The sequence below is a fragment of the Sprattus sprattus genome, assembly GCF_963457725.1.
Source record: "Sprattus sprattus genome assembly, chromosome: 2".
Taxonomy (NCBI): Eukaryota; Metazoa; Chordata; class Actinopteri; order Clupeiformes; family Clupeidae; genus Sprattus; species Sprattus sprattus.
In genome coordinates this window covers 4,701,244-4,716,032 of record NC_137921.1, presented here as the reverse complement: position 1 = coordinate 4,716,032, position 14,789 = coordinate 4,701,244, and the positions used below count along the sequence as shown (strand labels likewise).

At 43.3% G+C, this 14,789-nt stretch overlaps 1 protein-coding gene across 2 annotated transcripts; it reads left to right on the top strand.

The window, feature by feature from the left end:
* Positions 1–1,051: 1,051 nt before the first annotated feature.
* raf1a (Raf-1 proto-oncogene, serine/threonine kinase a) lies at positions 1,052–14,613 on the top strand. 2 transcript variants are annotated; one of them, XM_080832410.1, is made up of 18 exons: positions 1,052–1,284; positions 2,630–2,854; positions 2,974–3,086; positions 3,461–3,563; positions 3,705–3,862; positions 4,486–4,578; positions 6,355–6,508; positions 7,071–7,130; positions 7,268–7,292; positions 7,423–7,532; positions 7,680–7,797; positions 7,978–8,062; positions 8,253–8,429; positions 10,371–10,417; positions 10,546–10,664; positions 11,188–11,319; positions 12,104–12,238; positions 13,479–14,613. In XM_080832410.1, exons 1-18 carry the CDS (start codon positions 1,282–1,284, stop codon positions 13,617–13,619), a joined length of 1,998 nt encoding a protein of 665 aa, XP_080688536.1. In that variant the 5' UTR covers positions 1,052–1,281; the 3' UTR covers positions 13,620–14,613. The 2 variants fall into 2 exon arrangements, with proteins under 2 accessions (XP_080688536.1, XP_080688537.1); XM_080832411.1 differs by lacking the exon at positions 7,071–7,130.
* The last annotated feature ends 176 nt before the right edge of the window (positions 14,614–14,789 follow it).

Genomic DNA, 14,789 nt, shown 5'->3' with positions numbered 1-14,789 from the left:
TGGCTGATTCTAAGTACAGGCAAGGGAGGCCTATCTTTCCGTGAAAAGACTAGAGTAGTAGCCTATAAGGTTAAAGGATCGAGAAGAAAATGGATTCTCCAGAAAGCATTTCACAATTAATCGAGAATGAACTGTGCTGGAACTGATACTCGGAAATACTTGAGATACTTGTGAATTGTAACTGGAGTTATTGATGGAAATATCACAATTACTATTATTATTATTAATAATAATAATAATAATTGTACAATTATTGTTATTGGTAGTATCATTATTATAATAGTAGTAAAAGTAGTAGCAGTAGTAGACTATATTGACTATATGGCCTGTTTGTGTTATTCTTGATGGTTTCAAAAAAGAAACATAGATAAAGATTAAGCTAACCCTCTATACTTTAGAGGCAAATAAGCAAGCCCAAACTATTGTTAAGCCTAACTAAATATGTTATCATTAGATTTCAAAGGTGCAGTGCGTTTTTGTAAATGCTTCTAGAAATCTAATAAATGTCTCCTTTGTGCATGTTGATCTGTTCGATTTGCAGTGTGTGGTCCAACTTTTTCAAGAGGATGGCATATTATCTCTTGTTTTCTTAGTTTTCTTGTGGGCTGCTCATTTATTTGACATTTGTTGAAACAGATAGATTTTGATTTGTTTTTACACCAGTTAATTTGATACACTAGTTCGTTTTATTAGCAAAGAATCATCGTACTTGTAGTATCTAAAGGTAAAAAGTGGAAAGGTATGCCCATTTTATTGGGATGACAATAGCATAGTCTAAAAGGCCAAATTGAAGCTTAGGGATATTAACAACTATTGCGCAATGTTAAAGGCTAAGTCTAAGCTTCCAATTATGGTTAGATTGTTCCATCTGAAAAGAATAGGCCCATGTCACCTTTGCTAATTATATAAACAATAACCACGTAACAGCAGTGGCTTCCAACATTTCTGCTTATGTCATTGGTCACATCGCAATTCTCAGGCGGAATGATAGGGGCTCCAATTTCAATCAATGGCGTCAGACGACCGCTGGAAAAACTCTCAGCCCTCACTCGCTGCACATTCAAAAGACTGCATCACTCGCATGGATAAACAAACACAGGAATGAAAATATAGGAGGACCTGTATTTTCCTTAGGTTTCAAAACATGACAGGGCGGTAGGCTACAGTCTATCAACCTGGCACGTGACTCCTAAAGGTGTATGTTTTTTTTTCACCTCCTCAACGTGATCAATGGAAACCTTCATATAGGAAGGGCTGATAGGCTATCAAGCCTAACCCAAAATGGTTCGTATTCTTGGCATTTTAATGTTATTTGCTGATGTTATCTATTAACAAAACAGTAGACCTAGGTTATGTAGGCTGTGTTTTACAAGTCATCGCGATCGCTAAAGTTCATCGACTGTGATTAGTCCGCTATTCCCTCTCCGCAACTAGGCCTATTCGAATTTGCCAATATGATGATGTCATCGCGTCTACACTTTTTCTTCAAGTTATGGCGGAGCTAAAGTTTTCAGCCTTGCTTGGTAAGTGTTCATTGACAGCGGTATGCCCTTAAAGTTCCTTTGTTGGACGATGCATATTCATTTTAACTCTTTCGTTACACGTTGTCGTAGAAAGAACGTCTTTTACTGGTTGTGGTTTAGCAAAAGTTGGATTGTATTGTTTGGAGTGATGTAGGAGTTTGGATCGTACGGAAAAGGGCCTTAGAACACTGTCAACACTCCGCAACAGTGTTTCATTGTTCAAAATGCAGACAGTCGATCAAATAAGCTATTGGACGCATCAGTAGGTATGTTGTAGTATCTCTTAAAATTCATTTAAAAGGAACAACATCAAAGCATATGTTTTTTGCAGTGTTTTTCATGTTTCAAGTGCAACTTGCCAAATTCAGATGTAATGTGAAGTAGGTTATGCTATTGTCGTTTCGAACAACTCGTAACATAAGGGACCGCTTAATCATTCGGCGATGTTCAGTAATTGTGTTACTTTGTTGTGTTTTTTAAATGTTTACTTTGTAAGTCGGGTGATCGATAGACATGGTGAACCTGGTGTTTTTGTTCTGTAACATTAACTTTTAGGCACTCGTGGTTTGTAGTGCGATGGTTCCGGAGCTCTGTTTTGTAGTAGTCTAGTGCTTTGTTACTTTGTACAGAGTTAATACTAGTTCCTTCGGATAAGGCGTAAAAGCTGTTTCTTTCTTGAATGTTTCGTTTTCATATCACAGACACGAAGTCTACCAAACAATGTAAATACTATGTTAGATTGCAGGGAAAGTCGAATCCAGAAGTCGATTACAGAAGGTAATTTCGAAAGATGGGAAATGGATAGGCCTGTATTGGCATAGCACAGTCTATTTCATACATTTTCAGTGGACTCCAGATTGAGAGTGTTTACATAACTATTGCTTGTTTTATGATTATCAATTATTTTATTTGTTCAAATAATGTTATAATAATATGTAAGCCTATTGTATTTTAATATATATATTTAATAACATACTCAACATTTTAGTTTGCATTCATCATTTAAATCTATAATGATATGTTGAAAAAATGACATGAAAATCTTGTTATATATAATTCATAATGTATGTTATTGGTGTCCACTGTGTGTTGTTTTGCTACTACAGGCTGTTAAGCATAGTAGTATATCAATGGAGCACCTTCAAGGAGCTTGGAGGACCCTTAGCAATGGTCTCGGAGGGAAAGACTCTGTGTTCGAGGGCCCTTGTACCTCTCCAACTGTGGTCCAAAGCTTTCCATATCAGCGTCGTTCGTCAGACGACAGCAAAATGACTGACTCCAAGACGAGCAGTACCATCCGAGTCTACCTCCCTAACCAGCAACGCACCGTGGTCAGTCAAAGGCCGCCATACCCTTGACACTCAGAACTGAAGCCTTAGATTGTTACACAGAAACAAGAAAAGCGAGTGTGTGTGATTGATGTGGTGCATTGTTTTTTGTGTGTTTGAAGGTGAATGTACGTCCTGGCATGACTTTGCATAGCTGCCTTATTAAGGCCCTGAAAGTTCGGGGACTTCAGCCAGAATGCTGTGCTGTCTTCAGGCTCCATCCCAGTCAAAGGAGGTAAACACTCTGAGCCCGGCTCAGTAATGGGCTGTAAATAATTGGCAGTGAACTGATTTAGTGGATTAAAACTTTAATCCAGTATTGGAATATGTCCCATTTCCGGGAGCTGACATGCTGATATTTTGGTGTGTACTTTAAATACTTACAGTTGTCCTCGTTTTTGTTTATATGTTTTTAATATTGTCATAGACAGACATTGATATTGCTGTAGATAATCTGAGGACCTTTTTAACATTTGCTTACTATACTAGGACATGTAAACATAGCCAAATGTTTGTTTGTGTTTGTGTGTGTGTGTGTTTGTGTGTGTTTGTGTGTGTGTGTGTGTGTGTGTGTGTGTGTGTGTGTGTGTGTGTGTGTGTGTTGCGAAGTATAAAGACTCGCGTGAATTGGGACACAGACTCTACCTCACTCATTGGGGAGGAATTGCAGGTGGAGGTATTGGATCATGTTCCTCTTACGACGCACAACTTTGTGAGTTTCTCCCATGTCAAGCATCCTCCATCAGAACAGTCTCTTCTTATTTACCCAGTGCTGGAAAAGTGGAGGCGCTTGTTTTGATCCTCCCCCCCCCCCCCCTCTCCCCCCCCCCTTGCCTGCCTTTTTACTTTTCAGGTTCGGAAAACATTTTTGAAGTTGGCCTTCTGTGACATATGCCAGAAGTTCCTTCTACACGGCTTCCGCTGCCAAACGTGCGGCTACAAGTTCCATGAGCACTGCAGCACCAAAGTGCCAACGATGTGTGTGGACTGGAGCAACATCAGGCAGCTGCTGTTAGTATCCCCCTCCATCTTGTTCTAACGGGGGGAAAAAAACGTTTGCCAAGACTTTTTGTACTTTCTACTTTCTAATATTGTAAGTCATAGCAATAAGAGCTGGACTTCCCACTGTGTATTGGATAAACCCATGTAGACGTTAGACAAAGATAGTGGTTAAACCTCTCTCGGTTGAAATAAACAAATTCACATCTTTTATAATTATATTATGAATACGCTCAGGGATCTCTCAATGGGGCATCATTTATGTGGAATGACCTTGGATGTGTGTTGTATGATATGGAATGACCTTGGATGTGTGTTGTATGATATGGAATGACCTTGGATGTGTGTTGTATGATATGGAATGTCCTTGGATGTGTGTTGTATGATATGGAATGACCTTGGATGTGAGTTGTATGATATGGAATGTCCTTGGATGTGTGTTGTATGATATGGAATGACCTTGGCTGTGTGTTGTATGATATGGAATGTCCTTGGATGTGTGTTGTATGATATGGAATGTCCTTGTATGTGTGTTGTATGATATGGAATGACCTTGTATGTGTGTTGTACTAAGTTGGCTGCTGAAGCTGAGCATGAATGCTGTTGTTTTGTTTGTTTGTTTGTTTGTTTGTTAGGTTGTTCCCAACTCCAGGTGAGAGTGGGGGTGCTTCTTATCCTCCCCTTTCGTCTCGCCGAATGAGGGAGTCCATCTCCAGAATCCCCAGCGGGTAAGTTTGTGTTCTCTTACCCTTGCCTTACAGCACGACCGTTCTTAAACTGACCTGTTTCCCCACAAAGCTTTGGAGCCCTCGAATTATTATAAAATGACTGGGAGGGTATCATGGTTCTTTTCTAAAAAAAAATACAGTCTTGTCACTCGCTACTCTCCTGAAGTCAACGGGACCTTATTGCTTAAGTGTTTTAATATACTTAAGTGCCTTTATACTGAAGCTTTCTGAATACAAAAGATGTATACACTTTACAAAAGACTGATTGCAGAATGCTGTGCTTTGAAACAGGCGACACAAACTCAGTTGATTATGAGATGATTAAATGACTGAGTAAATGACATTATGCATTATGGGAGTGAAACCCACACTCTTGCTTTAAGGGCTTGTAAACCATATTATCCCTGCTCCTGAGGGGTAAACCAATCCCTCTTTTGATTACGTCCTCAGTCTCGCTAAGACTACCCAGTCCATGGTACTGTTGAAATCCTTGCATGAAAAGAACGTTTTGTTCCGTCTCCACTTCAACAATTCAAAAGTACTTTTGCCAAAATAGTTTTCAGAAAGGATTATTTCCCCTTAGTGCACAAGGATGACTATTATGTCATTGGAAGTCCAGTTCTGTGCCAGAAATCAAGGAATTATCCTAAGTGTGTGTGTGTGTGTAAGAGGCTGTGTGTGTGGAGGTTTTAGGCTTTTTAGTGTAACAACAGGTCTTGGCACTGTTAGCAGAGCTGTGTGTGCCGTGCAAACCTCATTTTCAGATGCCCCAGAGTGATAAGCTAGCGACTGACATCAGCACCTTGTGTGCACATCCGTGTCTTACGCGACAGCTAGCTACTAGGTTCCGTCCCACTGTGCGACTGCACTTCACAATGCACTTTGCATCTGCATCATCCCCATGTGCAGTGAAGTAGAGCAGACGTGTGTAACCAGCAGCTCAGCCTCTCAGGGTTTCTCTGATGTCTGTCTGTGAGTGACCTGATTTATTAAGACTTGTTTTGGAGTTGTCACTCTGTTACCCAATTATTAAGACTTGTTTTGGAGTTGTCTCTCTGTGACCCGATTATTAAGACTTGTTTTGGAGTTGTCTCTCTGTGACCAGATTATTAAGACTTGTTTTGGAGTTGTCTCTCTGTGACCTGATTATTAAGACTTGTTTTGGAGTTGTCTCTCTGTGACCTGATTATTAAGACTTGTTTTGGAGTTGTCTCTCTGTGACCCGATTATTAAGACTTGTTTTTGAGTCGTCACATGTGAAAGTGCCTGAAAAGTTTCACACAGCAAGATGTGAAGGTCAGGTGCTTTGTGCAGAAATATCTCAGCAGGTATCACTGTACATTGACATGCGTCTTTCACATGTTGTACATGTTGCCTTGGATAGCACATTTTGTAGATAAACGTTATCTGATCTTGTGCTGTGGTTCTGTGTGTGTTATGCACCTGCAGGGTCTTCCTCACCATTATTATTGTTATTGTTATTATTATTATTTGTATTATTATTATTATTTGTATTATTATTATTATTATTATTATTAATCCCTGTTATCCCTACGGCAGTGGGGCTCACAAACAAGCCCCCTGCATCACACTGACTCTGGGTTTACATATTCCAATTAACTTCAACTTGCCCTTCATGTGCCCAAATTATTTATTATTATCTTGTAAAACATTTGTCTTTTGTTCTTGTTTATGCTATTTTGTCATTATGTTATGTGTTATGCTATGTGGGAATATACTTGGCCATCAAAATAAATTCTGATTCTGATCTTTCAGCTCCTTGCACAGACACTCAACCCCATATGCCTTTAACTACCCTGCGCCCTGCTCGCCGTCTGGGTCGTCTCTGTCCCAGCGACAGAGGTCCACGTCCACCCCAAACGTCCACATGGTCAGCACCATCCTGCCCATCGACAGCAGCATGTTTGAGGTAATGGCCCAATATGTACGACCCCTTTGTGTCTCTGAGTGTTTTACCAAAGCAGCCAAGAACATGTAAAACAAGAAACACACACACACACACACACACACATTTGAAGATAATTGCAACACCAAGGCTGCATTTCCTCTAAGCATTGTTGTGCTCCAACAGTTGTAACTAAGAGAGAGACTTTTTGAAATGATTGTATCTTAGGCATTTAATGATGGTTGTGGTGCAACAAAGCTTTCTGGAAAGTACCTCTTGGTAATGCTGAAGATGTGCCCATCTCCTTGCTCTACTTCCGTAACGTAAACCTAGTCAGTAATACGCTTGACATGTTTTCCAATGCCTTGTCTTCCTCACCTTTTAGAACTTCTAACCTTGAAATAGATGTTTCTTTAGCCTTTTGACTATCATTTATTTTATATATCCTTTTTCTTGATCTACTATTCAACCATCTCTCATTCTTTTGTCATTTTTAGCGTACCTTTCCCTCTTTCCCCCCTTCACCTGTCTATATTTTCCTTCTTCCTTTGTCTGTACCTGGTTGTTGTTTGATGATGACGAGTAGCTAGATTGCCTGAATACCTCTCCTAGTACCTGGTGTCGTCGGTTGGCCCTAAGGAGAAGAGTAGGTATTGTTCACCTCCACAAGATTTCAGTTCTGCATGCGTCTGAGAGAGTGAAATACATTTGAAGTTGTTGTACTGCAAGAGGGCACAAGATGAATCGATTTTCATGCAACCTTCAAATTTCTTCTATTTTTAGGATGCAATGCTAGGTCATGGCTCAGGTAGGTCATATGAGATTTTTGATTCCTCAGAAATAATCATTAAAGCTTAAAATACTTTATGAAGAGGTTGCCCTACTCCTTTTGTATTTTGTTTTTTTTAAACCTTTGAAAATGATTTACCCTTTCCAAGATGGAAGCTCTCCAAGTCAGAGCCCAACCGGCTGGTCCCAGTCCAATACACCAGCCCCCGCGCAGAAAGAGAGGGCAGGGTCCTTTGGGGCTCAGGAGAAAAACAAGATTGTAAGTTCACTCTCAAATAGTATGAGGATACAGCACTGTCTTGTTGGAGGCAGCCTGATGTTTGTTGTTGTTGTTGTTGTTGTTGTTGATGTTGATGTTGTTGATGTTGATTTAAAATGGGGCCTGATGTTTTGCTGGTACCCACAGCGGCCGAGGGACAAGCGGGACTCCAACTACTACTGGGAGATTGAAGCCAGTGAGGTCATGCTCCTCTCGCGAATCGGCTCCGGCTCCTTTGGAACTGTGTACAAAGGGAAATGGCATGGTAAGCCGTTTGCTCACCCTTTGGACGAGAGAGAGAGAGAGAAAGAGAGAGAGCGTATATGTAATTGAGTGAGTGACTGTCTCTGTTTGTGTTGGTGAGAGAGTCCACACATGCAGTACATCAGTCTGTTTATAAAGGGGTTTTAGTCTAAGGTGTTTTTTTTTTTTTTTTTTTCCACAGGCGACGTTGCCGTCAAGATTTTAAAGGTGGTGGACCCTACACCAGAGCAGTTCCAGGCTTTCCGTAATGAAGTAGCCGTGTTAAGGTAACGCTCTCTCTGCTCCCAGAGAGCTGATCTATAACGATGAATAACAACATGGCCGCTCCTCTGCTCCATTAGTGCCTCTTCCCAGGCCATACGAGCACCGTGTGTATATTCTGCGGTTGGTATTTTTATACACATCTTTCAGTGTGGATTTTTTTTTTTTTTCTTCTGTGTCTTTATCTGGCTACAGGAAGACCAGACATGTCAACATCCTGTTGTTCATGGGCTACATGACAGAAGACAACCTTGCCATTGTGACGCAGTGGTGCGACGGGAGTAGCCTGTACAAGCATCTCCACGTGCTCGAGACCAACTTGCAGATGTTTCAGCTCATCGACATCGCCAGGCAGACCGCCCAGGGCATGGAGTAAGGACAAAATGGACACTATACCTGCCCCCTGGCAGAGCTTTCAAAACAGCAACTTTGCACATTTTGTTTTGTCATTGTGTAACTTTCATCGTATTTGCATTTTCAGTTTTGCTCACTTATGTGCTAATGAATATAATTTCAAACCATCAGGCTGTGGTTCAACTTAGAATCTAAATGATTTAAGAGAACAGATGAGCCTATAAGATATGTCATGAACCATAACCCAGAAGATGTGAGCGTATGACCACACAGCTTTCAAAACAGCAACTTGCACATTTTGTTTGTCATTCTGTAACTTTCATGGTATTTGCATTGGCATTGCAGTTTTGCTCACTTATGTTCAATGTGCTTATTTCAAGCATCAGGTTGTGGTTCCATCTTAAAATCTTTTTTTAAAAAGAACAAATGAGCATAAGATATGTCATGAGCCATAACCCAGCTTTAACCCAGAAGATATGATCGTAGGACCACATGCCTCCTCTGATTAGGTCACTTAAAGCTTTAAGTACCACAATAGTAGTATGCTGCATACAGTGGGAAGTGACATAGAAATGCTCTGCTGATTTCCGCTCCGATATCATTGTTATCGTTGTACTTAAGCATTCATGTACACTTCCCTATATCCTGATCCATCACAACAATCACACACACAGACACACACACAGACACACACACAGACACACACACAGACACACACACAGACACACACACAGACACACACACAGACACACACACAGACACACACACAGACACACACACAGACACACACACAGACACACACACAGACACACACACAGACACACACACAGACACACACACACACACACAGACACACACACACACAGACACACACACAGACACAGACACACACACAGACAGACACACACGCAGACACTCACACAGACACTCACACAGACACACACACAGTCTCGGGGGGGGGGGGGGGGGGGGGGTAAACAAACAGAACGGCAGAGTATCAGCGCTCCTACAGCACAGCAGCCTGTAACTGACTTGTCTGGTGATGAGCTTATAGCCTGCTTTGTACTTGTGTAATATGGTCATGGCCTACCGTTAAGCCTACATGTTAGAAGGGATAGCTAGGGGGGCTGCCATGTTAGAAGGAATAGCTAGGGGGGCTGCCATGTTAGAAGGAATAGCTAGGGGGGCTGCCATGTTAGAAGGAATAGCTAGGGGGGCTGCCATGTTAGAAGGGATAGCTAGGGGGGCTGCCATGTTAGAAGGGATAGCTGGGGGGGGGGGGGGCTGCCATGTTAGAAGGGATAGCTAGGGGGGGGGGGGGGGCTGCCATGTTAGAAGGGATTGCTAGGGGGGGGGGGGCTGCCATGTTAGAAGGGATAGCTAGGGGGGGGGGGGGGGCTGCCATGTTAGAAGGGATAGCTAGAGGGGGGGGGGCTGCCATGTTAGAAGGGATAGCTAGAGGGGGGGGGGGCTGCCATGTTAGAAGGGATAGCTAGGGGGGGGGGGGGCTGCCATGTTAGAAGGGATAGCTAGAGGGGGGGGGGGCTGCCATGTTAGAAGGGATAGCTAGGGGGGGGGGGGGGGGCTGCCATGTTAGAAGGGATAGCTAGGGGGGGGGGGGGGGCTGCCATGTTAGAAGGGATAGCTGGGGGGGGGGGGGGGGGTCTGCCATGTTAGAAGGGATAGCTGGGGGGGGGGGGGGGGGGGCTGCCATGTTAGAAGGGATAGCTGGGGGGGGGGGGGGGGCTGCCATGTTAGAAGGGATAGCTGGGGGGGGGGGGGGCTGCCATGTTAGAAGGGATAGCTGGGGGGGGGGGGGGCTGCCATGTTAGAAGGGATAGCTGGGGGTTCTGCCATGAAAAGTTCGGGAACCACTGGTCTAGCGGCTCGTTGTATTTTCTGCTTAACACCAGGTGGAACTGATTAATAATATGTTCCTGTCTTTTTTTTTTTTTTTAGCTATTTACATGCAAAGAACATCATCCATCGCGACATGAAATCAAACAGTATCCTTTCTGAGAAAGTATAACAAACATATGCAATCATTTACAACAACAGAGATAGTTTGGCACAAAACCTGAGAATATTGCAATTGATGAGTTTGCCAGTTTGGACCGTAACAGAAATCCTTCAGACATCTTCTTGCACGAGGGCTTGACAGTGAAGATTGGGGACTTCGGCTTGGCCACCGTTAAAGCTCGGTGGAGCGGATCGTACCAAGTGGAGCAGCCTTCAGGGTCTATATTATGGATGGTGAGTAACACATGCATTTGTCACAACCCCCCCCCCCCTCAAAAAAATGGATTATATACATACGCTGTCACGGGGGTGGTCAATGATTTCAACACAGTCTGGAGAATTCTCACGGATATTGACTTGCTTTCCTCCTAAAACCTAGCCGCCGCACAGCTAGCGCACCGATCGTGCTTACTGCTTACAAATGATTGGATTGGTTTGGAGAATGTTCAGCTGTTCACCATCCCCGCCCACATTTAGGCTGAGGTTTACATGGTTGTCTCCACGTATACTTTAAGTATACATCTGGTGCTGTGAAACTATATGCCTGTCGAAGTGTCCTTGAACAAGACACTGAACCCCTAATTGCTCCTGATGTGCAGTGTGCCATCAGTGTAAATGTAAAATGTGTAATCCTTGTAAGTCGCTTTGGATAAAAGCGTCTGCTAAATGACTAAATGTAAATGTAAAGGTAATATGCATACCAGTTCTTTGTATCACTGGTTCCATGTCAAATAGAGTTTGTGTGACCTGTGTCTAGGCCCCTGAGGTCATCCGAATGGAGGACAATAATCCGTACAGCTTCCAGTCAGACGTGTACGCCTACGGGATCGTCCTGTTTGAGCTAATGACTGGCGAGCTCCCGTACTCCCAGGTAGCCAATAGAGATCAGGTAAGGCACTTTCAAGTTGGGAAAACTCTGTACGTGAACCAGCATTGACCTAGTGGTTTTTAAATCGAATTGCTTAAATGTGTTACAAGAGACGGTGACCTTTTGTAATGAGTCTGATGGCTGCCTGACTGACTCAAAACATGTGTTTAACCCTGATCTGAACTGACATTGGTAGCATGTTGTCTGGGTGTCACCACCACATTATACTGTAATTAATTTAGTACCCCACATGACTGGCACAGCTCAGGCTGGTCATACATTCTGTCAGTGCCTCGGATGCTAATTCTGGGAACATTGTCCCATCCCATCACGGACCCTGGATCTTTTCCTCTCCCCCCCCCAGTCCCTAGGCCTCCAGTCCCACTAGAGCAATTGCCCTGAAGCCACAAACCTAAATTTAGGCCTGTAATTTAATCTTCTCCATATACCCCATCCGTGAGACGGGACTGGACTGGGCTGGGTTGAAGTGGACTGCTTCTCCTGAAGACTCTCGGGCGATTGTGTGCTGTTGACATCCCTGTGGACTTGCTCCATTTTCCCTTCCTGCTCTGGGCTGCTCTGGGCCCTGCTGTGTGTGGTTATCATGGAGGGTCAATGTCGAGTGCTTCTCACCCTATCAGCCCTGAGCCTGGCCCTTGGCACAATGAAGCCATTTTGTTTTTCTCAGCCCCAAAAGCTGAACAGCTTTGAACAGAGCTTTAGTGGGCGAATAGCTGCACAAATAGCACCAGAACCAGAAAAAAGAACATTAGTAAATATTTAATATTTCTCTCTCTCTGCTCAGATTATCTTCATGGTAGGCCGGGGATACATGTCTCCCGACTTCAGCAAGCTGTATAAGAGCTCCCCCAAAGCCATGAAGAGGCTGGTGGCCGACTGCATCAAGAAGTCCAAGGACGAGAGGCCCCTCTTTCCACAGGTGCGCTTTATTGCTTAGGAACTTAATTACTCATGTGTCCTCATTTAGTCCAGGTCCTGCAGTGCTCAGACACAGTAAGGGTAGTTTGGAGCCATTAAATGTGCTTCCTTGCTGGATGTCATATTTCATATGTAAGGGATCAATACTTTCAGCATCAGAGGAGACGGAGGTACATCACATTATGACGGACATTTTCATTTTCATAAACTGATTTTTTTTTGCTTAAGTTAAGGTAAAGACACAAGCAGTATTAATACATATTTTAATAGTTTTCAAACAGAATTTAAAATTGTGCCATCTGAATGAGGAAATTTGAGCAAATACAAAATAAATGTGTGAATGTGTGCAAGTGTCTGGGAGCGTATCTGTCTGTGTTTGTTTTTCCACCTGTGTGTGTGTCTGTGTGTGTGTCTGTGTGTGTGTCTGTGTGTCTGTGTGTGTGTCTGTGTGTGTGTGTGTGTGTGTGTGTCTGTGTGTGTGTGTGTGTGTGTGTGTGTGTGTGTGTGTGTGTGTGTGTGTGTGTGTGTCTGTGTGTGTGTGTGTGTGTGTGTGTGTGTGTGTGTGTGTGTGTGTGTGTGTGTCTGTGTGTGTGTCTGTGTGTGTGTCTGTGTGTGTGTGTGCGTGCGTGCGTGCGTGCGTGCGTGCGTGCGTGCGTGCGTGCGTGCGTGCGTGCGTGCGTGCGTGCGTGCGTGCGCGAGTACCATGCCCCTATAACCGCTAGGGGAAGATTAGCGGTTAGGATTTCAAGGCTAATTGCTAAAAGGTGTATGGGGGGTCAGGGCTAGGTACATTCTTCATGGGTGTGAGATTTGAGTGGCTCTTACAGGGGCAAAGTAGTTTTTAATGGACTCTTCTTTCTAAAATAACATATGTTTGTGCTGCATGTTTATTATTGCGTGTGTAGGTTTTGTTTTGCATGTTTATTATTGCGTGTGTAGGTTTTGTGTTGCATGTTTATTATTGCGTGTGTAGGTTTTGTGTTGCATGTTTATTATTGCGTGTGTAGGTTTTGTGTTGCATGTTTATTATTGCGTGTGTAGGTTTTGTGTTGCATGTTTATTATTGCGTGTGTAGGTTTTGTGTTGCACACTTTTCGTGCCCGTTCTCGGCTCTTAACCTGTCGCCATCTCTCACTTCTCTGTTGTCTCGTGTAGATTTTGTCGTCCATTGAGTTGCTCCAGCACTCTCTTCCCAAAATCTAACCTGTCGCCATCTCTCACTTCTCTGTTGTCTCGTGTAGATTTTGTCGTCCATTGAGTTGCTCCAGCACTCTCTTCCCAAAATCAACCGGAGCACGTCGGAGCCCTCGCTGCACCGGGCCTCCCACACCGAGGACATCAACTCCTGCACTTTGACCTCCATGAGGCTGCCTGTTTTCTAGCGCTCAAGGACGTCCGTCCGTCTCGCTCTTACGCCGCGTCGAAGACTTGTGTCCACTGAAACGCTGTACACAATGGCGCGTGCTTAAAGAGAGGGGGGGGCCTGGTGGTGGATGCCTGGATGTATGAAGGGAACACTAGAGAGAGAGAGAGACACGCGGGGTTGCTCTTGGCCTTTTATGGCAGTAAAGGGCATCAGGTCGGTCTGCCGCTTCGTATCTGATGGGGAGAAGTTGCCTCAGAGCGGAGGAGCAGACGTTTCCTCCGAGAAGGCTGAATGAAGCATTGTTTTCCCTTTCATTGTTAAGGTGCTGAGTTTTTTTTTCTGCCGCCCTGTTTAAATTCAAATGGCCGCGCACGCTAATACATTAGCATTTTTTTTGTTTTGGTCTCTACCATCCATGTTAAGTGGGCACGGTGATTATCATAATGTAGTCATTTTGGGCCAGGTAATGGTGTTAATGTCAAAACGATGGTCAGCAACAGTACATTTTTCTGAAATCCAATTAGCAGTCCTGTGATGATCTTGAAGGTTTTCTTTTTTCTTTTCTTTTCTTTTCTTTTCTTTTCTTTTCTTTTTTTGAAAACATGGTGATTTTTGTTGATTTGATCATGTTTATTTTAATAAAAAAAAGTAAGTTAATCTTAATTATCAGTAAATATCACAGTTAAACACAGCTTTCTTGTTTTTCTTCATTGGTTTCTTTTTTTGGCTTAGTAGATTCTTCTCACAATGCAATCAGCAGTTTGTGCTGAAATTAGTTCCAGGGTTTTTCTTGGAAATAAAACTCGAGCACTTTATTCCACTGTTGCGTGGTGAGGTTATGTAACATTGAAACTGAATGTACTGGGGGAGGGGGAGGGGCCTATTTGAGCATTGAGTAATGTCTGCCACACCCACTTGGTTACGTCCACAGTTTGGTTAAAGGGGCAGGACGTAATCTTTTGCCTTGCTCCAATGATCCAATGCCCAAAGCATGACAATGATGCCGTTTTCCCACAGTTATCAGTTGTGCTTCATGTTTCTCTGTTCCAGGGCTTCTTCGACCTTGAAATGTAAATAAATGCATTAAAATACCCAAAAGAAAGATTCTAGATGCATTGAAGGCAGTTATGTTGGGAAACACATTATCTCACTTGAAACTGCATTGTCTTGACCACTTTTTATTTTT